We start from the raw sequence: 23,855 nt of genomic DNA, 5'->3' as shown, positions 1-23,855 counted from the left end.
AACCTCAGCTCACTGTGACCTCTGTCTCCCGGGTTGAAGCGATTTTCCTGCCCCAGCCTCTGGAGTAGCTGCGATTACAGGCACATGCCACCATGCCTGGCTAATTTTTGTATTTTTTTGGTAGAGATGGGGTTTCGCCACGTTGGCCAGGCTGGTGTCAAACTCCTGACCTCAGGTGATCCGCCTGCCTTGGCCTCCCAAAATGCTGGGATTACAGGCGTGAGCCACCGTGCCTGGCCTTCATTTTCATAAAATGTGAACACGTCAAATGTTTAATAATTAATATTAGTATTATAGAAATAGGAGTATATGATATGTTTCTATGTATGTTTCTGGGACAGAGGATTTACCTTCTTACCTAGATTTGGGCTAGGTTAGTATAAAACCAAGTTTCATTCACAGAGAATCAAGTAAGTAGACAAAGGTTATGATGATGTCTTAGTCATTTTTATATTCTCGGGATCTAGCATTGCCCCTGTAAGCAAATAGGCCCCGAATAACGTCAGTGGAATTGTGAGACAGGGGCAGTGGCTGAGGAGAACGCTATGTGGTGGGAAATAAGCAGGCGTGGTTTTGTTTTTTTTAGCTACTATATTAGACAGCATAGCTCAGGGATCTTGGGCTAAGGGGAATTCATTTTCTTTTTTTTCTTTTTTCTTTTTTTGTTTTTTGAGACAAAGTCTTGCTCTGTCACCCAGGCTGGAGTACAGTGGCACAATCTCGACTCACTGTAGACTCCGCCTCCGCCCCCCAGGTTCAAGCGATCCTCCCACCTCAGCCTCCCAAGTAGCTGGGATTGCAGGTGTGCACCACCACACCCGACTAATTTTTGTATTTTTAGTAGAGACAGGATTTTGCCATGTTGGCTAGGCTAGTCTCGAACTCCTGACCTCAAGGATCCGCCTGCCTCGGCCTCCCAAAGTGCTGGGATTATAAGTATGAACCACTATGCCCCACCCTGGTCTGGTTTTAAACCGTCTAATAGATCATTATCATGAGGCTTTTTTTTTTTTTTAGGCGTTTTTTTTTTTGAGACAGGATCTCATTCTGTTGCTTAGGCTGGAGTGCAGTGGCACAGTCACGGCTCACTGCAGCCTCAACCTGCTTGGTTCAAGCAGTCTTCCCACCTCAGCCTCCTGAGTAGCTGGGACTACAGATGCATAATACCATGCTTGGATAAGTTTGTAGTTTTTTGTAGAGACAGGGTCTCACTACATTGCCAGGCTGGTCTTGAACTCCTAGGCTCAAGTGATCCTCCCACCTCAGGCTGCCAAAGTGCTGGCATGACAGGCATGAGCCACAGCGCCCAGCGAAGCTCTGAATTCAGCCCACAGGTATACTCCCTGAGAGGCAAGAGCAAGCTAGGGGTCTTTGCTCACATGAGTTCACATTCTAGTGGGGGAAAGGACAAAAATAAATAAAGACAAACAATCTGATTATTTCAGATACTGGTACACACTAGGAAAGATATAAAATGATGGTGGAATACCATCTCTCAGCAGGGCGGTTAGGAAGGACTTTCCAGAGGTGGTATCATTGCAGTCAAGATCCAAGTGATGGGAAGGAGACAGCCATGGGAACATCCAGGAAAAATCTGCTTCCAGCAGAGGGAACAGCAAGAGCAAAAGCCTGAGAAGGAAGGTGCTGGGTGCTTTGGAGGCACCAAGGAGTCACCAGCATGGCTGGTCCTGAGTGAGCAAGAGACAGAGTCCTGGGTGATGACGTCAGAGAGGTGGAGTAGGAGCCAGGCCAGGCAAGTGCAACACATATGAGTTATATAGAAGTTTTCTGGACCAGGCACAGTGACTCATGCCTGTAATCCCAGCACTCTGGGAGGCTGAGGTGGGAGGAGCACTTGAGCCCAGGTGTTCGAGACCAGCCCAGGGCAAGATAGTGAGACCCTGTCTCTACAAAAAATGTAAAATTAGCTGGGCATGGTGGCATGTGGGGCGCTGAGGTGGGAGGGTCACTGGAGTCCAGGAGGTCAAAGCTGCAGTAAGCTGAGATCACGCCACTGCACTCCAGCCTGGACAACAGCAACGAGACCCTGCCTCAAAAAAAAAAAAAAAGCTATCTGGATGTGTAACAACAAGCGGCAACTCAAAGACACCCGGCCAGTGTGATGGTTTTGGGGCTGAGGTTGAAGACCAGTCGATGCCATCTTTAACCCGTCCTGGCTGGCCGGGAAGGCCCAGGTATGAGGATTCCTGACAGACCCTCCAGTGTTGCAAGGCACGTGGAAATTGGCATTGGCATTGGCAGCAGGATGATTAAGAAAAGGCAGAAAATGGAGAGATTCCCAAAGTCCCCAGACAAGGTGGCTCACCCAGCCTTACACGTCAGGGCCATCAATCGACCCAAATACCAAAAGCACTTTCAATATAATAATTATAATATTAAAACCAACCCACCCTCTCAGTGGATGGTGTGGAGGCCTGGGAAAGAGCATCTGTGCTGTAAGCCATTGGGGTCTCTGACAAATGTGTCTTTCCCGCATCCCCACCCCAGCTGCAGATGAAGACCCATCCTTTTCTTCTCCCCAGACAAGGATTGATGAGGATTCGGGAGAGCACTCAGACAGGCAAGGGAAGGCTGTGAACCTTTTCCAAGCCTGCAATTTATCTTGGGGAAGACCATTCACATCACTTTCTACAGGCTAGATTACGCGCTGACCTGGCACATTAATCTCGCCGAATAAAATAATCATCATCAGAAAAAGGGAGCTGGACAGTTGCCAGGGAGGCATTAATAACTGTCACCCACAACTCGGAGGCGCAAGAAAGGGGTGCTGGGTCCATCCCCGCCTCCTCGGCCCCAGCAGTGTCCGTTTCAAGGAGAAGGAAGTAAGGAAGTGAGGTAGCTCTGGCCTGGACTTGGGGGACTTTTATATGAATGGTTTAGGAGGACTTTTCTCTGAAATTAACTCTCAGAAATTTTCTAGGCTGGGTGCGGTGGCTCACGCCCGTAATCACAGCATTTTGGGAGGCCGAGGTGGGCGGATCACCTGAGGTCAGGAGTTCAAGACCAACCTGGCCAACATGGAGAAACCCCGTCTCTACTAAAAATACAAAAATTAGCCACGCGTGGTGGTGCACGGCTGTAATCCCAGTTACTCAGGAGGCTGAGTCAGGAGAATTGCTTGAACCCAGGAGGTGGAGGTTGCTGTGAGTCGAAATTGTGCCACTGAACTCCAGGTTGAGTGACAGAGACTCTGTCTCAAAAAACAAAAAAGAAAAATTTCCAAATGAATTCAGGGAGCATACATGGGAAGGACTGAGGTCTGATAACTCAGGGTAGCAGTTCCAGAGCAGCAGGACTGCCTGAGTTCAAATCTCCACGTGGCCACTTGTGAGCTATGTGGCTTTGGGCTACTCCCTTAGCCTCTCGGTGCTTTCATTTTCTTCCACTGGGCATGTGAAATGGTACAGGCACTGTGGGAAAGTTTGACAGTTCCTCAAAGAGTTCAACAGAGGATTATAGCACAACCCACAATTCCATGCCTAGGTATTTAACGCAAAAACTGTGTTCAAACAGATACTTGTCTACGAAAGCGCATAGCAGCACTATTCACAACAGCCAAAAAGCGAAAACAGCCTAGATGTCCGTTGACAGAGGAACGGCTAAACAAATTGTAGTCTATCCACACAATGGAATATTGTTTAGCCATAAGAAGGAATGAAAGCAGGGCGCAGTGGCTCACGCCTATAATCCCAGCACTGTGGGAGGCCGAGGTGGGCGGATCACCTGAGGTCAGGAGTTTGAGACCAGGCTGGCCAACATGGCAAAACCCCATCTCTCTAAGATACAAACATTAGCCAGGCCTGGTGGCACACGCCTGTAATCCCAGCTACTCCGGGGGGCTGAGGCAGGAGAATTGCTTGAACCCGGGAGGCAGGGTTGCAGTAAGCCAAGATCATGACAGTCCACTAAAGCCTGGGCAACACAGTGAGACTCTGTCTCAAAAAAGAAAAAGAAGAAATGAAGTGCTGATACATGCTACAACATGGATGAACCTTGAAAACATAGCATGGCATGAGAGAAGCCAGACACAAAAGGCCACATAGTGTATTATTCCACTTACACAAAATGTCCAGCATAGGCAAATCCATACAGATGAAAAGCAGATTGGCAGTTGCCAGGAGCTTGCGGGAAGCGGGAAAGGAATGTGACTGCTTGGCAGGGACAAGGTTTCCTTCTGGGGTGGTGAGAATGTCTTGGAACTAGACAGAGGTGGTGGTTGTACAACACTGTGAATGTACTAAACACCACTGAATGGTGTACTCTAAAATGATTAATGGTTTATTTTTATTATTTTATTTTATTTTTTTGAGACAGGGTCTCCCTCTGTTGCCTAGACTGGAGTGCAGTGCTGTGATCAGGGCTCACTGCAGCAGAATTAACCTTATAGGCTTAAGTGATGGTCCCACTTCAGCCTCCCGAGTAGCTGGGACTACAGGTGAGTGCCACCATGCTCGGCTAAATCTTTGTATTTTGGTAGAGACAGGGTTTTGCCATGTTGCCCAAGCTGGTGTTGAACTCCTGGGCTCAACAGATCCGCCCAACTTGGCCTCCCAAAGTGCTGGGGCTACAGGCATGAGCCACTGCGCCCAGCCTGATGGTTAATTTTATGTTACGTGAATTGTATCTCAATAAGAAAACAAAAAATCAAGACAATAGTATTTCCCTCATGAGGCTGACGTCAGATGGAAATGAATTAGAGCCCTGCCTGCCCACGTGAAAGGCTGACCCCACACTGGCTGTTCCTGCTGCTATCCGCGTTGTTACTGCAAGGCTTGTGCTCCTTTGCAAGTTATTTAACTCAGTTTCCTCTCTGTGAAAAGAGATATCAAAAGCATCTACCCTCCTGGGACTGTTAAGATCAACTGAGACAATGTCTTTAGGAGGATATAAACTCCAGGAACATAGGGGTTTCTATTTACGGGTTCACTGATGTATCCTCAGAGTTTAGAACAGAGTGGGGGGGCATGTAGCTGGCATTCAGTAAATATTTCTTGAACAAATGGCATTGCTTAACACACTGCCTCATAATAAATGCTTGGCAATATTTAGCCATGTTTATTATTATAAGTGTGGCTGCCAGATTTCTTTCAAAGGCCCTACATAGTCTTTTCTAGCACAGGGAAGTGAGTACTACTTTGCTTATAGGTTTTTGTGTCTTCGTGAAAGACGTGTTTTGACACCTACAAAATGTAAGAGGTTTGAACTGAGCTGAAAATGAAATCCAAGCTCTCGCTGTTGCTGTAAGAGGAGGTAGTGAGTTATTACAACAGATTAGACTATATATCCATCCACCCTACTCACATTTATCCATCCATCCATCCATCCATCCATCCATCCATCCATCCATCCATCATCCATCCACTCTCCTCCCATTCATCCATCCACCATCCATCCCCCCATCACTCTCCTATCATTTACCCATCCACCCATCTATCCATCCACTCACTCTCCTCCCATTTACCCATCCACCAATCCACTCTCCCTCCATTTACCCATCCATCCACTCTCCTCCCATTTACCCATCCACCCATCCATTCATCCATCCACTCTCCTCCCATCCATCCATCCATCCATTCATCCATCCATCCACCCATCCATCCACTCTCTTCCCATTTACCCATCCACCCATCCATTCATCCATCCACTCTCCTCCCATCCATCCATCCATCCATCCATTCATCCATCCATCCACCCACCCATCCATCATCCATCCATCCATCCACTCTCCTCCCATCCATCCATCCACCTATCACTCTCCTACCATTTACCCATCCACCCATCTGTCCATCTACTCACTCTCCTCCCATTTACCCATCCACCCATCCACTCTCCTCCCATTTACCCATCCACCCATCCACTCTCCTCCCATTTACCCATCTATCCATCCATCTACTCTCCTCCCATTTACCCATCCACCCATCCATCTACTCTCCTCCCATTTATCCATCCATCCATCCATCCATCCATCCCTCTCCTCTCATTTACCCATCCACCCACCCATTCATCCATCCACTCTCCTCCCATCTATCCATCCATCTATCCATCCAGCCACCAAACTTTCCAGATGGTCATCTAATTCATCTATCTACCTACCTATATATCCATTCACCTGTCCATCTACCCACTCCATCTACAATGAACGCTTCTGAATACACAGCAGATACTGGTGATCCATCAACAAACAAACTGGATGCATTCATTTCCTGCTGTCACAGAGGTTACAATTAAGCAGAGAAGGCAGACATTTAAATGAACAATTACAGTCAGAGTGGTGAGTGCTAGAATAGGGGAAGTATAGGGTGCTGTAGGAGTCCTCGTGGGAGCACCATCCCTAGCCTGAAGAGGCAGGGAAGGTTTCTAAGAGGCAGTAATCTGCAGAGAGAACAGGAGTTATCAAGACATGAGAAGGAGGGAAGGCTCTTTGAGGTAGATGAATCAGTAGGTGCAGGTGAGAGGGGAAAAAGCAGCCCACTCTAGAAGATTGTAGGTTAGTTTCTCAATGTCTCAGTGCCTCAATTTTCTCATCTGGAAAATGGGATAAGAACAGCATCTACCACATAGGGATGCTGCAGAATGGGGCGAGTTAATGAGCATAAAGAAGCAAAAGAGGCCAGGCGCAGGGGCTCACGCCTGTGATCCCAGCACTTTGGGAGGCCAAGGCAGGCGGATCACCTGAGGTCGGGAGTTCGAGACCAGCCTGACCAACATGAAGAAACACCATCTCTACTAAAAATGCAAAATTAGCCAGGTGTGGTGGCACATGCCTGTCATCCCAGCTTCTCTGGAGGCTGAGGCAGGAGAATCGCTTGAACCCGGGAGGCGGAGGTTGTGGTGAGCCGAGATTGTGTCATTGCACTCCAGCCTGGGCAAGAAGAGTGAAACTGCATCTCAAAAAAAAAAAAAAAAAAAAAAAAAAGAGAAGCAAAAGAGGTAGGGTCTGTCTGGAGCATGAAAAACAGAGTAAGGGAGGGAAAGGGGGACAGGGATGAGTAAGTATGCCATATAGGGAGGTGGGACCCGTGATGGTCCACAAATCCTCATCTGCCTCCTCTCTAGGTGATAACTCTTCATACACACATTATATCTTTTTTCTTTTCTGTTTTGTTTGTTTGTTTGTTGTTGTTTTTAGAGAGACAACATCTCCCTCTATTGCCCAGGCTGAGTGTAGTGACGTGATCACGGCTCACTGCAACCTCAACTCCTGCGCTCAAGTGATCCTCCCACTTCAGCTTCTCAAGTGGCTGGGATTACAGGCACATGCCACCATGCCCAGCTAATTGATTTTTATTTTTATTTTTGTTATAAAGATGGCGTCTTGCTGTGTTGCCCAGGCTACTCTCAAACTCCTGACCTCAAGCAACCCTCTCACTTTGGCCTCCCAAAGCGGGGATTACAGGTGTGAGCCACTGTGCCCTGCCAAGTCTTTTTACCTTTGCAGTATCTAAACAACGCTGCTGTTAACATCTCAATCTTCTGCAGGAGGAAAATGCTCACATTAAGCGACTTGCTCAAGGCACCATGGCTGTAAAACTGCAGGTTAGGAATGGCCCAGGCAGGCCCTCCAGCACCTGGCCGATCTGGCAGATGGTGTCCTGGTTCTCAGAAGTAGCCATGGGCTTATGAGTTGGAAGACTTGGGTTTTCATTTTGATTCTATAACTGAGCAACCGGGTGTTTTTTAGACAAATTATCTCACCTCTCTTTCAGCCTCAGTGTAGTAAAGGAAATAATGGCCACTCAAGGATACTTGGAAGCTGTGAATGTGACATTATTTAGAAAATAATCACGTCTTTGCAGATGTGATTAAGGACATAGGCATGGGGAGGTTACCCTGCCTTATCCAGCTGGGCCCAAAATACCGTTACATGTATCCTTATAAGAGAGAGGCAGAGACAGGCATCATTCACAGAAGAGGAGAAGACCATGTGGCCATGGGGGCAGAGACTGGAGTGACACAGCCACAAGCCAAGAGCCACCAGAAGCCTGAAGAGGCAAGAATCAGATTCTCCCCTTGAGCCTCTGGAGGGAATGCAGCCCCGCTGACACCTTGCTTTTGGCTCAGTGACACTGATTCTGGATTTGTGGCTTCCAGAACTGTGAGAGAACAACACTTTCCCTTATTTCAAGCCATCAATTTTCTGGCATTTTGTTACTGCAACCACAGGAAACTAATAGTTTTTCATCCAGAAAGAGGTGACAGTGAGTTGTATCTCACAGGGGTATTGAGAGGCTTTGAAGAGTTGGACTATGAGAAAGAATCTAGACAGAACCCAGAAGGCACCAGGTGATGAGTCAGCCTCAAATGCCTTCCTTATCTTGTCCCAAACCCACTCCTTTGAGGTAGAGCACTAGGGTGGTGAGGTAGAGCTGGAGTCTTGAAGTTGTAAAGACCTGCGCTGTCATCCTGACCCCACCACCGAGCAGCTGTGTGACTATAAGAACTACTTGATCTGGGCTGGGCGTGGTGGCTCATGGCTGTAATTCCAGCACTTTGGGAGGCTGAGGTGAGTGGATCACCTGAGGTCAGGAGTTCAAGACCAGCCTGGCCAACATGGTGAAACTAAAAATACAAACATTACCCGGGTGTGGTGGCACGTGTCTGTAATCCCAGCTACTTGGGAGGCTGAGGTAGGAGAATCCCTTGAACCTGGGAGGCGGAGGCTGCAGTGAGCAGAGGTCACGCCATTGCACTCCGCCTGGGGGACAAGAGTGAAACTCCGTCTCAACAACAACAACAACAACAACAAAAAGAACTACCTGATCTCGTAACCCCCATTTCCTCATCCATTGATAAGAGTAACTAGCACCTACATCAGAAGAATACTGAGAGGCTGGCTCTGTCGCCCAGGCTGGAGTGCAGTGGCAAAATCTCAGCTCACCGCACCCTCTGCCTCCTGGGCTCAAGCGATCCTCCCACCTCAGCCTCCTGAGTAGCTGGGACCACAGTCATGTACCCCACACTCGGCCAATTTTTTTTGTATTTTTTGTAGAGATGGGGTTTCACCGTGCTGCCCAGGTTTGTCTTGAACTTGTGAGCTCAAGCAATCCACCCATCTTGGCCTCCCAAAGTGCTGGGATTACAGGTGTGAGCCCCAATGCCTGGCTTTCCTGTTTTATTTTCATCTGCTGAAAATAAACCAGAAGGCACAGGGCAGGATGGAGCTAACTTCAGTTTCTCTGCCAGTTCACTTCCTCACCATTTACAGAGCTCTGCCCAGTGCCCAATGCTGGGCCGGGTCTTACAGATACACTGGTGGGCCAAACAGACTTTTCAAATAGTGAGGAGGCAGGAACGAATGTAATAATCACGCAAGTACTTTGGGAGGCTGAAGCAGGAAAATCACTTGAGCCCGGGAGTTCAAGACTAGCCTGGGCAACAAAGTGAGACTCCATCCCCAAGAAGAACAAAAAAATTAGCCAGGTGTGGTGGTGCACTGAGCAGTCCCAGCTACTCAGGAGGCTGAGCTGGGAGGATCGTTTGAGCTGGGGAGGTTGAGGCTGTAGTGAACTGTGATTGCGCCTCTGCACTCCAGCCTGGGAAACAGAGCAAGACCTTGTCTCAAACGAAACAAAACAAAACAAACAATCCCCCCGCCACACACACACACAAGTAGGTAATCAGAAATGCTATGAAAGAACTGTACTTAGGGGGATATAGAAGAGACTTTTGAACTGAAGCCCCAAGGATCCATTGGAGAAGGAGCATCTCTGGGGGTCTGAAGGGCATGCGAAAGAGGCCGAGACAGGAGGGAGGAGGGCAGAGGGAAGAAACGGAGGGGGAGCCAAGGAGTGGCAGGGCGTGATGCTGGTGGCGAGGGCAGAGGCAGGCTGGGTAGGCTTTGTAGCTGCGCCTGTGGAGCTTGGTCTTTGTCCTGAGCACAAGGGCAGTCCCTGGAGGGTTTAAGTTGGGCGGAGGTGAGGGGAAGTGATAGGAGAGGATAATCAGATTAATTTTCTTTTAGAATCCTGCTCCACTGGCAGGGAAAAGAACGAAGTGGAGGGGGCTGGAGTGGACACACAGAGGGAGACTACTTTGGTCTCATGGTGGTGAGCACTAGGGTGGTGACGGTGGAGATATATAAGGAGGGGGCTCCCACGTCATTGAGGAGGTAAAATGAACAGAACTTGGTTGCTGACTGGAAGAAGCAAGGAAGAAAGAGGAAGAGTCAGAGGTCCTTTCCAGATTATTGATGTAAACAATGTGGGGTGGAGGGAAGTGCTATACTCTGAGATCTAGAACAATGAGAAGAGGCCCAGGCTTTGGGGAAGATCCGGAGTTCCTTCTTGAAAATGGGTCTACTTTGACTCATTGCTTTGCCTGGCTCAACCCAGGCCCCATCTGAAAGGCAGCCATGTTTTTTCACACCAGCTGACACTGCCTCCCCCTTGGCAACAGCTGATTGGACAAGGGGTAGGCACATGACCATGTGCACCCATTCACTGGCCAGCTGCTGACCTATGAGATAGCTGGCACACAAAATGACCTGGGCCAATCAGACCTTCTCCCAGAAGCTGAACTGGGGAATTGTAACAGGACAGGACACATGTGGTGGATGCTGCAGACCACAGATCGTGAGCTGCAGTGACAGCCAGGGAGAACGTAGGAAGCCTTAGTCTAGCTTTGCACTCTCAGCTCTGAGTCTACTTATAGAAGTGAATCTGTACAATATCCCACTCTTTGCAGTAACTGGACAGCACCTCTGTTCTGACCACAGCAAGGAGACTAAAAGCTCAGACCCTAGGGGCCTGACTGCCTGGTGGTCTGACTTTACCCTTCAACTTCTAGTTGTGTGGCCTTGGGCAAGTCACCAAACCTCTCTGTGCTATAGTTTCTTTCTTTCTTTTTTTTTTTTTTTTGAGTTTTGCTCTGTTGCCCAGGCTGGAGTATAGTGATGCGATGTTATTTCACTGCAAGCTCTGCTTCCCTGATTCAAGCGATTCTCCTGCCTCAGCCTCCCAAGTAGCTGGGACTACAGGTGCCCGCCACCACGCCCGGCTAATTTTTTTGTATTTTTTTAGTAGAGACGGTGTTTCACCGTGTGTTAGCCAGATGGTCTCGATCTCCTGACCTCGTGACCCACCCGCCTCGGCCTCCCAAAGTGCTGGGATTACAGGTGTGAGCCACCATGTCCGGCCTGTAGTTTCTACATCTGTGAAAATGGGATGGCAGTAATAACAGGATCCTGTTCACAGGGATGTGGTCATGACTCAATGAGTTTGTACATGTAAAGTACTTGGGACAGTGGCCAGTACACAGTTAAGCGGCCTCTAAGAGTTTGCTATTACAGTTGTTATTCCTGGTCCTAATTAGAACAGGTAGAAAAATGATCCATTGGTGACAATCTGTTCTCAAGTGTAACTTAGCACAGAGCCACTCTGTGGGCTCTGCCTGTACTGCCCCTTTGTCTGACCTGGCTGGCTGTGGAGAGCCGACAAGTTCCCAGCAGCTGACAGGTGCTAAGGAAAGGTGGAAGACATTACCACTTCTCAACACTGGCTTCAGTCCAGGCTCCTCCCCATCCTGGGTTCCTGGGGTCAGAGCTTGGCTGTAGCTGGGCGCAGGGAGGGGTGTTACTGCTCAAGTGAGGATGATGTGCCTTGTGCCTGCAGGTGGCTGCAACCTATGCCCCTTGCAGGAGCTGGTCCACCTTGACGAGGCAGCTGATGGCTGCAGCCTATTCCTGGTCAATGTATGTGGTACCCAGGAAGCTGGCAGTGTAGCTCTCAGACCTTCACTGGCTAGACCTGTCATTATCTAATGAGGGAGTGAGGCTGGAGCAGATGTTTCAAGGAGGGCACCAACCAGAAGCTTCCCCCTGGGGTTCCCAGCCCAAGAACACGAAGCCAGTGTAGGGGCACACAAAGCCTATGGAAACAATCCTGGCTAGGATTCTCAGAGGTCAGACAGCTGGGAGAGACCCTTGGGTTTGACATAAGGCAGACCTGAGTTCAAATCCTGGTTCTGACAAGTGTCTATCGGGGGATTTCTGGGCCTCAATGTCTTTGTCGGTAAAATGGGGATAAGTGTGTGTATCTTGAAGGGTAGGGTGGTAGTAGCAGTAGTAGGAGGAAAGAGGGGCATAGCAGTGATTTAAAAGCATCATCCTGGTAGCCAACATGTATTGAACACTTACGATGAGCCAGGCCAGCCCTGAATATTCATAAACTCCATTGACGCCATGAGGGAAGTCTCATGGTAGAGTGAGTAGGGTCCTGGCATACTAAAATCAGGTAACTGAAGAGTTTAATACCTGTGCTATTTACAAAGGTGTGGGCAGGGTTTGTGGACACCAACAAGAGGTGGTCTAGTCCAGAAGGGTGCGGGGAGGGCACAGTCACCAGACCCGGATAGAAAGCTGTCTGGAGGAGCTGCCTGCGATAGGAACTGTGTGTTCAGACTTATTTTCGACACGTGAGAAAGCGGGTGGTAGGAATAACAGTGCCCGCTTCCCAGGGATGTTGTAGAGATTCCGTGGACTACTGAGTGTGAAGTACGAGGAATAGCACTGACCCATGGTAACCCGGGAGGGAGGAGACCAGGTGTAGCAGGGAGCGGAATGCTGCGCCCATCCAAAAATGTCCACATCTTTTAGAAAATTATTTTATTTTTATTTACATTTTTTATTTTAATTTTTTTTTTTTTTTTTAGAGACAGAATCTCACTCTGTTGCCCAGGCTGGAGTGCAGTGGCGTGATCACGGTTCACTGCAGTCTGGAACTCCTGGCCTCAAGCGATCCTCCCACCTTGGGCTCCCAAATAGCTGGGACCGCAGGCATGTGTCACCACATTCAGCTAATTTTTTAAATTTTTAGTAGAGACAGGGTCTCGCCAGCAGGCTGGTCTTGCCCAGGCTGGTCTCAAACTCCTGGCCTCAAGCGATCTTCCTGCCTCAGCCTCCCAAAGTGCTGGGATTATAGGTGTAAGCCATTGAGCCACCACACTCGGCCCAATTTTTTTTTTTTTTTAATTAAAAAAAATATAGCATGCTTCACGAATTTGTGTGTCATCCTTGCATAGGGGCCATGTTAATCTCTGTGTCATTCCTATTTTAGCATATGTGCTGCTGAAGTGGGCATGATGTCCACATCTTGTTTTTGTTTTTTTTTTTTCTTTGGAGACGGAGTCTCGCTCTGTTGCTCAGGCTAGAGTGCAGTGGTGCAATCTCGGCTCACTGCAACCTTTGCCTCCTGGGTTTAAGCAACTCTCCTATCTCAGCCTCCCGAATAACTAGGACTACAGGTGCATGCTGCCACACCCAGCTAATTTTTTTGTATTTTTAGTAGAGACCGGGTTTCGCCATGTTGCCCAGGCTGGTTTTGAACTCCTGAGCTCAGGCAATCCGCCCACCTCTTCCTCCCAAAGTGCTAGGATTACAGGCGTGAGTCAACGCGCCCAGCTGATGTCCACACCTTAATCCCTGGAACCTGTGAATGTTACCTTATGTGGCAAAAGAGACTTTGCTGATGTGATTAAGGATGGGAGATGAGCCTAGATTATTCGGGTGGGGCCAGTGTCATCACAGGGTCCTTATAAGAAAGAGGAAGGCAGGAGGGCAAGAATCAGGAGATGCAACAATGAAGGCAGAGGTGTGGCAGGGAGGGAGAGAGGAGAGAGGAGAGAACGCTCAACCTGACATCACTGATTTGGAAGATGGAGGAAGAACATAGCTCTGCCAACACCTTCATCTTTGCCCCAGTAAAACCCATTTTGGACTCCTAACCTCCAGAACGATAATAAATTAATGTTGCTTTAAAGCGCTAAGTTTGTAGCAATTTGTCACAGCAGCCACAGGAGACTAACATGCTGGGGGAATAAACACCTCTGCCTCTCTCTCCATCGCCTGAACCCAACTGGAAGCTGATGGGCACAGGAACCCATGGTTCATGCAGGTCAGCCCCCTGGGCAGACAGCAGGATGAGAAAGATGGAGAGTGTAGCTGAAACGATCAGAGGAAGCCATTTAGCTGAAAAACTATTACCCCATTTTACAGATGAGGGCACTGAGGCTAAGTCATTCATCCAAGGTTGCACAGCTAATCAGTGCAAAGCTGGCAGTCATGAAGATTAGACAACACAGGGATTGTGAATCACTCATTGAGCAATTACCATGTGCTGAGTGTGGAGCAAAGCACTCTGTATTTCCCACAACCAATAGTTCTTACAAAGGGAGTACTTTGGAGGAAGGTGCTATTGTTATTCTTAGTTGACAGAAGAGGAAACTAGGTTTTTGTCACCTGCCCAAAGTCACACAGCTGGAGAGGTGCATGGCTGGGATCTGAACACAGATGTGTCTGATGCCAGAGTCCATGGGCATAGCCATCAGGCCATGCTGCTTTCCAGTGTCAAGTGCGTGGTGCCGACCTGGAACCCCGCACGAGCTCAATAGGCAAAAGGTCCTGGTCATCATGGTCTTGGGGAGGGTAAATGGGAGGCATCTGAGGACTTTCCTAGGCCTGTTGTTTCCCCTCTGGCCTTTCTTCTCCACATCTCTCTTTTTTTTTTTTTTTTGGTCTTTATGCCATTTTGCATTTCCTGGCACTGCCTTTTGGGTACCAGAGCTGTGGCTTCATCTAAGAAAACCTCAGCAGCCTAGGATTTTGGCTCAACTAGATAAATCAGGGGTCCCCAATCCTGGGGCTGAAGACTAGTACTAGACTGTGGCCTGTTAGGAACCAGGCGCACAGCAGGAGGTGAGCAGTGGGTGATCAAGCATTACCATCCGAGCTCCACCTCCCATCAGATCAACCGCGGCAGTCGATTCTCCTGGGAGTGCAAACCCTATCGTGAACTGCAAATGCGAGGGGTGATCTAGGTTGCACACTCCTTATGAGAACCCAGTGCCTGATGATCTGAGGTGGAACAGTTTCATCCTGAAACCATCCCCACCCTGATCCGTGGAAAAACGGTCTTCCGTGAAACCGGTTCCTGGTGCCAAAAAGGTTGGGGATCACCATGTTAAATCACACAGTGGAGGAAGGGAGTGGACATGAAAGGTGGGAGGACCAAAACGGGCCCAAAGATTGGGGTCATGGGTTGGGTTAGTTGCCACTCAAGATCAATGGTCACTTCCAAGCTGCTCTGCTGTCAAGCAATGCCTGGGACATGTCTCAGCTTTCTGAACTTGAAAGATGGCTGTTTTTACATAATGGAAAGCAGGAGACTTTAAACATTCTTTAGTCCATCTGCTTCAGTCCACATTCCCTTTGGGTCACCTTACAGAGCCACTGGAAATCGCTATGTCCTATAGGTGATACCTTGCCTGAGCCCTGCTCAGTCCTCTGAACTCCAATGTCTATTCCCCAAGGTCTCTTCATTCCAACACCTGCCTGGAGGCCTTTCTCTGTGATACACTGCAAAGCATCATTGTCCTCACTACCCACTCCAGGGTCTGTGGCAGACATCACTAACCAATCATGGAGCTCTTTCCTTCTGAGCCTCAGTCCCCTCTATAAAATTAGCTCCTGGAAGCCACAAAGAGTGAAAACCTATTAGGGCTCTCCTTCCCTGGGAGAAGCAGGACCCAGAGCATGCTAACATGCTTTTTTTTTCCCTCTCTCAGGTGAAATGTGGATGAAAATTGCATCAAGGGTAGCTGTGAACAACCTAACTTAGGAAATGCACTTGGAAAGTAGAGGTGTGACAAGGTGGTGATGACAAAGAGCCATGCTCAGCTTCATGGAATTAGAAGAGGTGGGTGACAGGAGCTAAGAGCTCAGGCTCTGTTTATTTTATATGCTGACATCAGTCCACCCTCATCCATTCTTTCCTCCTCAGAAGGCACCCTGAATCCTCTGTGTGATCCATGTGACTGGGGTTACCTGATGGTCGCAGCCAGCGCCTACCTTGGACTTGACGGCCAGGATGATCTTGGGCAGGGCCACGATGAGGCACTTGAGGGCGATGGTGATGTACTTTAGAACAAAGTCTGCGATCCCCACGATCCACAGCAGGTCAAAGAAGTCCAGTGTCTCCAGGTTGGGCTTCAGGAATATGAGGCTGGGGGAAGGATTCAGAGGGTCAGAAGGTTCCCTTAGGGCCAGGCCTCAGCAGCTCCTTCTACTCACTCGGGAGCCTTCTAAGTATCACCTGCAGAAAAAGCACTGAACTGGGAGTCAGACGTCTGTGTTCTTTTCCTGAATCTGCTACTCACCTGCTGTGTGACCTCATGTGGATCTTTTAACCTCTCTGAGTCTTAGTTTCCTTGAGAGTTAAATGACCATATTGGCCTGGAGTTTCATTAAGGTCCCTGTTTTAGTCCTTTTTTTTGTGTTGCTATAACAGAATACCTTAGGCTGGGTAATTTGTAGAGGAAAGAGGTGGTTTTGCTTGTTTGTTTGTTTTTGAGATGGAGTCTTGCTCTGTCTCCCAGGCTGGATGGAGTGCAGTGGTGTGATCTCGGCTCACTGCAACCTCCATCTCCCGGGTTCAAGTGATTCTCCCGCCTCAGCCTCCCAAGTAGCTGGGACTACAGGCATCTGCCAACTCAGCTGGCTAATTTTTTGTATTTTTAGTAGAGACGGGGTTTCGCCATGTTGGCCAGGCTGGTCTCAAACTCCTGACTTCAAGTGATCCGCCCGCCTCAGCCTCCAAAGTGCTGGGATACAGGCATGAGCCACTGCTCTCAGCCAGAGGAGTTTTATTTAGCCCAGGGTTCTACAGGCTGGGAAGTTCAAGGGCACGGCACTAGCTTCTGGTGAGGGTTATTTTTCTAGTGCATCATAACATGAAGGAGAAGGCCAAAGGGGAAGCAGACAAACCCCAGGGGCATCCTGGCTTTATAAGAACCCACCCTCACAGGAACTAATCCATTCCCATGAGACTAACCCAGTTTCACCAAAGCAAGAACTCACTCACTATCATGAAAATGGCACCAAACCACTCATGGAGGATCCATACCCGTGACCCAAACACCTTCCGCTAGGCCCCACCTCCCAACACCACTGGGGATCAAATTTCAACATGAGTTTTTGTGGGGACAAACCCAACCGTAACAGTGCCCTCTAGTTTTGTGGGTCCACAACAGGCTTTATAAGAGGAGGCAAAAGGAAGGAAGGAAGGAAGGAGGGAAGAAAAGAAAGGAGGAGGAAGAGAGGGAGGCAAGGCAGGGAGAGGAAATTAGGAAGGCAGGCCAATACTATGAAGCAGGGAGGGAAACTGATGTGCCAGGAACTGTGCTAAGCTCTCTGCTCACTGATCCTCACAACTGTCCTGTGCAGTGAGTGTTGCTCATCTCCAGTTTATAAATAAGGCTTGGAGAGGTGAAGCCAGCTGCCCAAAGTCACACTACATAAGCATAAAGGCATTGGTTTCAGACAGACTTGATCTGGAATCCAGGCTTCTCCATTTATTGCACCCTGGGCAAATAAAGTTATCTCTGTAAGCCTCAGTGTTCTCATGAATAAAATGGGAATTGTTCCCTCCCTTATGGTGTCATTGGCAGGATTTGATGAGATAATGGACAGATTACAGACCCTGCGGTGCAGCAGTGATGACGATAGTAATACTATGAGGCAGGTACTTTTATCCACCCCATTTTGCAGATGAGGAAACTGAGGCACAGAAAGGTAAAGTAATATGTGGAAGGTCCTGAAAATATTAAGGGACAGAGGTGGCCTGGAACCCAGACATCCTGGCTGCAGGTAAAGTTCTCCATCCATACTCTACAGCTGAGTAGTGTAAACCTGTCCATGACCAGGTAAGTGAAACCTCACGTTCAGTTTCTGTACTTAACTCGTTGGAGACAGACAACAAGCAGTTCTCAAACTGGCACTGGTGAACAGACCACACTTTGAGTGGCACTGCTCTCCAACACCCTCCCGGGGGGAATGTTCTTTGTAATAGTAGCTAAAATATCCTGGCTTTAGATGTCATGCAGCCCTGCTCTGTGTATTTTACATGTCTTAACCCATGTTGTCTTCCCAAAGACTCTATGAAGTAGGTACTGTGAATATCCCATTTTGAGGCTGGGCGCGGTGGCTCATGACTCTAATCCCAGCAGTTTGGGAGGCAGAGGCAGGCGGATCACTTGTCAGGAGTTCGAGACTGGCCAACACGGTGAAACCCTGTCTCTATTAAAAAAATAAAAATTAGCCGAGCATGGTGGTGCATGCCTGTAGTCTCAGCAACTCAGAAGGCTGAGGCAGAGGTTGCAGTGAGCCGAGATCGCGCCACTGCACTCCAGCGTGGGCGATAGAGTGAAACTCCTTCTCAAAAAAAACAAAAACAAAAACATATATATATATATATCCCATTTTGAGCTGAGGACACCGGGGCACTAAGAGGTGGTCACCTTCCTGCTTCATCTCGGGTTGAATGTGGAGCTTAGATTGGAACCAGTACTCAACCCACGCTGGTCCCTCTCCTTTCTTCCCGCCGGATTACAGGCTGTGGGCAAGGGCCAGACTGAATCCCATCAGCCTCCTCCAAAGCAGGGAGAAGTGCACTCAGCACAGAATGGATGCTTTCTATATGCTTTGGAAATACTCAGCTGGGCTGGTGGAAAAGGGTGCAAAATGAGGCCCCTATTCTAGCATCGTAAGAATGGGTTGGTCTGGGTTATTTTGAGTAGGGCAAAACTACTGACAGGTCACTCACAACACCTTCAGTGACCCTCCCACATCCTCGCCCTGTCTCCATGGGATTCCTTGCCTGCAAGTTGGAGTGGTCATCCAGGTCATAATACAGGGAGAGGTTTGCGGCCCTGAGCTCCTGTCTTTAGCTCCGCTATTGCCCTTCCCAGGATATCCCAGGCTGGTTGGTGGATTTCCACTCTGCCAAATCTCCAATGCTTCCATGATCATGATCAAATGAAGATCTGCCTCATCCTTTCCATTTTATCTTAAAGATCTGCCTTATCCTTTCCATTTTATCTTGGACACCAGTTGGTGTTCAATCTATCTATCTGGGTTTTATTCCATCATCTTAGTGAGTTTTTTTGTTTGTTTTTGCTTTTTTGGGGGGGTGGGTGCAAAAATGTTTTTCTATGGATTCATCATCAAGTCTACTCATTTCTAAAGTACTCTACAAACTTTAATGGATGGATATATTTTATTGTCAGTTTTGCTCCTCCTTAGGCACCTCCACCAATAATTACGGTTTTTTTTTTTTTTGAGATGGAGTCTCACTCTGTCACCCAGGCTGGAGTGCAGTGTCACAACCTGGGCTCACTGAAACCTCCGTCTCCTGGCTTCGAGTGATTCTTCTGCCTCAGCCTCCCGAGTAGCTGGGATTACAGATGCCTACCACCACGCCAGGCTAATTTTTATATTTTTAATAGAGACGGGATTTCGCCATGTTGGCCAGGCTGGTCTCAGACTCCTGGCCTCAAGTGATCCACCCACTTTGGCCTCCCAAAGTGTTGAGATTACAGGCATGAGTCACTGTGCCCAGCCTAATTATGATAATTAATCATAAAATAATCATATTAATTATGATATATGTTCAATGTTTTATTGTTTACCCGGCACTTTCATGAGTCTTATGACATGTGGCCTTCCTAACTAGCCTGCAGGCAGATAAGGGAAGAATGTGAACTTGGTTCCAATTTTGCAAATGAGGAAACTAGGGAAGGCTCAGAGAGGTGACATGACTTGCTCAACGGCACAAAGCTGGGAAGAGGTAGAATTAAGACTTTGATATTGGTCATTAGACATCAAATCCTGAGAATATTCAAGCTCACTGGTAAGGGCCGCCTCCAAGCCCTCCTTAGCAAGGACTTCATGAAGTCTCAGTTTCTTCACCTGTGAAATGGGTCCCCAAGAGGCCAAAATAAGACAATGGTTGTTGGCGTCACACACAAGCACACTCTAGAGTGGTGACTTCAGTAAGGACAAGGACTCAGCTATGTTGCTCTTCTCTTTTTTTTTTGGAGACGGAATTTCGCTCTTGCTGCCCAGGCGGGAGTGCAATGGTGCAATCTCAGCTCACTGCAACCTCCACCTCCCCAGTTCAAGCGATTTTCCTGCCTCAGCTTCCCAAGTAGCTGGGATTACAGGTGTGCGCCACCACACCTAGCTAATTTTGTATTTTTAGTAGAGATGGGGTTTTACCATTTTGGCCAGGCTGGTTCGAACTCCTGACCTCAGGTGATCCGCCCACCTCAGCCTCCCAAAGTTCTGGGATTACAGGCGTCAGCCACCGCGCCCAGCCTGTTGCTCCTCTCTTAAGCTTCTCTCTCTCTCTCTTCCTGTGTGCCAGTTTGACTCAGCCTGCTTTGATGGGGGCACAGAGGTCTGAGCCTGGGAATATGATCATACCCAGAAAATGGCATGAGCTGGAAATTCATCCAAGGTTCTGGGAAACTCCACCTCCTCCACCCTCCACCAGGACCTTGACATTCTAGACCATGCACTGAATGCAGGGTATGAGATCTGTGTTGACGCCTCGAAACTGCTCCTCAAATTGCTTTTATGGGTGGCCTCAGAAAGTGGCGAAACCACACAATCCTCAAAGTTCAATCTCTAAACAGATGGATGTGATCTGAAAGCCTGATTTGAGTTTCAACCCTGTCCTAGAGGTCCTCTGGCCAACCCTACCCCCAACCATCCACAAAATAATCTTCCCTCAATTCTGACAGCTCTGATAGTTTCCACAAACAGCAGCCACATTCTGATAACATTCACTTATGCAGTGATCTCCAAATACTTTTTAAAAAATGAAGCCAAATGTATTCCGATTACAGGATTATTTTTCTTTCCTAATTAATTCTTTGGTGTTAAAATAACCATTCTTTTATGAAATGATGTCAGTGGTAGATGATCTTTTTTCCTAATTGTGGTAAAACACACAGAACATTAAATGTACCGTCTTAACCATTTTTACGTGCACAGTTCAATGATGCTAAGTACATTCACATTGTTGCATAATCATCACCACCATCTAACCACAGACCTCTTTTCATCTTGCAAAACTGAGACTCTGTACCCATTAGCAGTAACTCCACATTCCCTTCTCCCCACAGTCCCTGGCAACCATCATTCTCCTTTCTGTCTATAAATTTGACTACTTTAGGTACTTCATGTAAGTGCAATCATACACCTAATGTCCTTTTGTGTCTGGCTTATTTCAATTCACAAAATGTCCTCAAGGTTCATCCATGTTGCAGCATGTGTCAGAATTTCCTATTTCAGGCTGAATAACATTCCACTGTATGCACATACAACAGGGTGTTTATCCATTCATCTGTCAATAGACACTGGGTCACTGGCTTGCTTCCACCTTTTGGCTATTACGTGATGATCTTTTTTTTTTTTTTTTTTTGAGACGGAGTCTCACTCTGCTGCCCAGGCTGGAGTGCAGTGGCCGGATGTCAGCTCACTGCAAGCTCCGCCTCCTGGGTTTACACCATTCTCCTGCCTCAGCCTCCCGAGTAGCTGGGACTACAGGCGCCCGCCACATTGCCCGGCTAGTTTTTTGTATTTTTTAGTAGAGACGGGGTTTCACTGTGTTAGCCAGGATGGTCTTGATCTCCTGACCTCGTGATCCGTCTTGGCCTCCCAAAGGATGATCATTTTTAAAATATGTTTTTAGTTGCAAAAAGCAAGCTGATATCTACATGGTAACCCCCTGGACTTTGATGTGGGTCGCTTTACTGGTTTGTGAAATCTCTAAGTCTGGGACTTACACAATTTTGTGTCTGATGTAGAGATGTGATTTCCAGCACCCTTACAACCTCTATAGATTCTTCCAAGTAGTTGCATTTAGGGCATCTGCTGAGCCTGTGACTCTATTCTGAGAGGTGCTCACCACTGCCATCCTCAGGAAAAGCATCCACATCCCCACTGGACTCTGCGACCCAGCTCCCATGGCCCATGAAAAGCCAATCAGAGGTGCGCTCTCTTTAACTTTAAAGGAGAAACAGAGACTGCCAGTGAATGGCTAAGTCATGCCAAGAACTGAACATCAAATTCCAGGAAGTCCCTGGTCCCTGCCCTTTCTCAGGCCTTGTTGTTTGGTTTTCCTAGGATTGTTTGAGTCCCTGCATGGAGCAATGCCTGGAAGAATTCCCTGTTTGCTTAAGCTGGTAACCCAAAGGGCCCTTAGTTGATATGTTTTCTTAATATAGTCTTAGGCACATACACAGGAAGTGTCAATAGATGCTACTTGCAGCTGGGCATGGTGGCTCATGCCTGTAATCTCAACACTTTGAGAGGCCAAGGCAAGCAGATCACCTGAGGTCAGGAGTTTGAGACCAGCCTGACCAACATGGTGAAACCCTGTCTCTATTAAAATTATAAAAAATTGGCCGGGTGCGGTGGCTCACACCTGTAGTCCCAGCACTTTGGGAGGCCAAGGCAGGTAGATCACAAGGTCAAGAGATCGAGACCATCCTGGCCAACTTGGTGAAACCCTGTCTCAACTAAAAATACAAAAATTAGCTGGGTGTGGTGGCATGTGTCTGTAGTCCTAGCTACCTGGGAGGCTGAGGCAGGAGAATCGCTTGAACCCAGAAGGGAGAAGTTGCAGTGAGCCAAGATCATGCCACTGCACTCCAGCCTGGCGACAGAGCAAGATCCTGTCTCAAGAAAAAAAAAAAAAATCAGTCAAGTGTAGTGACGTTTGCCTGTAATCCCAGCTACTCAGGAGGCTGAGGCAGGAAAATCACTTGAACCCAGGAGATGGAGGTTACAGTGAGCTAAGATTGTGCCACTGCACTCCAGCCTGGGCGACAGAGCAAGACTCTGTCTCAAAATAAATAAAGAAATGCTCCTTGCATTTATTGACATTTCTTGTGCATTAAAGTGATATGCTGGTAAATGAAAGAGTTGTACAATGGCATGTTCTGCATGCTACAATTTCCACAACAAATAGGTATAAATATGTAGAGAAAAATGTTAGCATGACATTTATGTTAGGTGACAGAATTGGAGGTGGTTTTGGTCCTTTTGAAATGGGTTTTCCAATTTTCACAATTAAAAATAAATTACTTTTGAAATTAGAAATATAAGTAACTTTAAAAATTGTGACCAGGTGTGGGGGTCTGTGCCAGTATTCCTAGCACTTCGGGAGGCTGAGGTGGGAGGACTACTTGAGCGCAGGAGTTCAAGGCTGCAGTGAGCCATGATGGCACCACTACATTCCAGCTAGGGCAATAGAGAAAGACTGTGTCTCAAAAAAAAAAAAAAAAAAAAAATATGAGCTATTCATTTATTTGACAAATATTGATGGGGCAGCAACTATGGACAGCAATGTATAGGCACCAGGGGAAACAAACTCACTAAAAAAAATTGGAGGCTGGCAAGCAGCCCTGAAGGAACTCAGGAGAGAAACTGTTGACCATTCGAGATGTCCATGGGAGTGAGTGAGATTCTGCCTGCATCATTTAGGCTGGCAGATTTGTGGAGGAAGCGTCTCGTTTCAAAAGAATTTTCGGCCGGGCCCAGTGGCTCACACCTGTAATCCCAGCACTTTGGGAGGCCGAGGTCGACGGATCACCTCAGGTCAGGAGTTCGAGACCAGCCTGGCCAACATGGTGAAACCCCATCTCTACGAAAAATACAAAAATTAGCTGGGTGTGGTGGCAGGCACCTGTAATCCTAGCTACTCAAGAGGCTGAGACAGGAGAATCACTTGAACCTGGGAGGCAGAGGTTGCAGTGAGCCAGGATTGCACCACTGCACCCCAGCCTGGGCAACAAAGAGTGAAACTCCATCTCAAAAAAAAAAAAAAAAAGGCCAAACTGCGCAAAGTAGGTTTCTGATCTCCAGTGCCCACCAAGAGGCAATTATTATTTCCAGTTTCTTGGTTGTCCTTCCAGAAATATTCCAGAGCTGCACTATTCATACAGTGTTCACTAACCATTTTGAATACTTGAAATGTGATTGGTTGGAACTGACA

General features: G+C 47.9%; 1 protein-coding gene and 1 non-coding gene across 2 annotated transcripts in view; both read right to left on the bottom strand.

The window, feature by feature from the left end:
* RNFT2 (ring finger protein, transmembrane 2) overlaps positions 1-23,855 on the bottom strand; it is a 110,895-nt gene that overhangs the window by 56,792 nt on the left and 30,248 nt on the right. Inside the window, exon 7 of the mRNA XM_023204187.2 lies at positions 15,863-16,016. Coding sequence (XP_023059955.1) covers positions 15,863-16,016 — 154 coding nt within the window. The remainder of the gene's footprint in view (positions 1-15,862; positions 16,017-23,855) is intronic.
* On the bottom strand, positions 12,994-13,097 carry LOC111538997. Its single transcript, XR_002730536.1, has one exon. It is a non-coding gene; the product is annotated as a U6 spliceosomal RNA (small nuclear RNA).

This window comes from Piliocolobus tephrosceles, chromosome 10, assembly GCF_002776525.5.
Source record: "Piliocolobus tephrosceles isolate RC106 chromosome 10, ASM277652v3, whole genome shotgun sequence".
Classification (NCBI taxonomy): domain Eukaryota; kingdom Metazoa; phylum Chordata; class Mammalia; order Primates; family Cercopithecidae; genus Piliocolobus; species Piliocolobus tephrosceles.
Note: the sequence above shows the minus strand (reverse complement) of the source record. Positions and strands in the feature narration are given on the sequence as shown.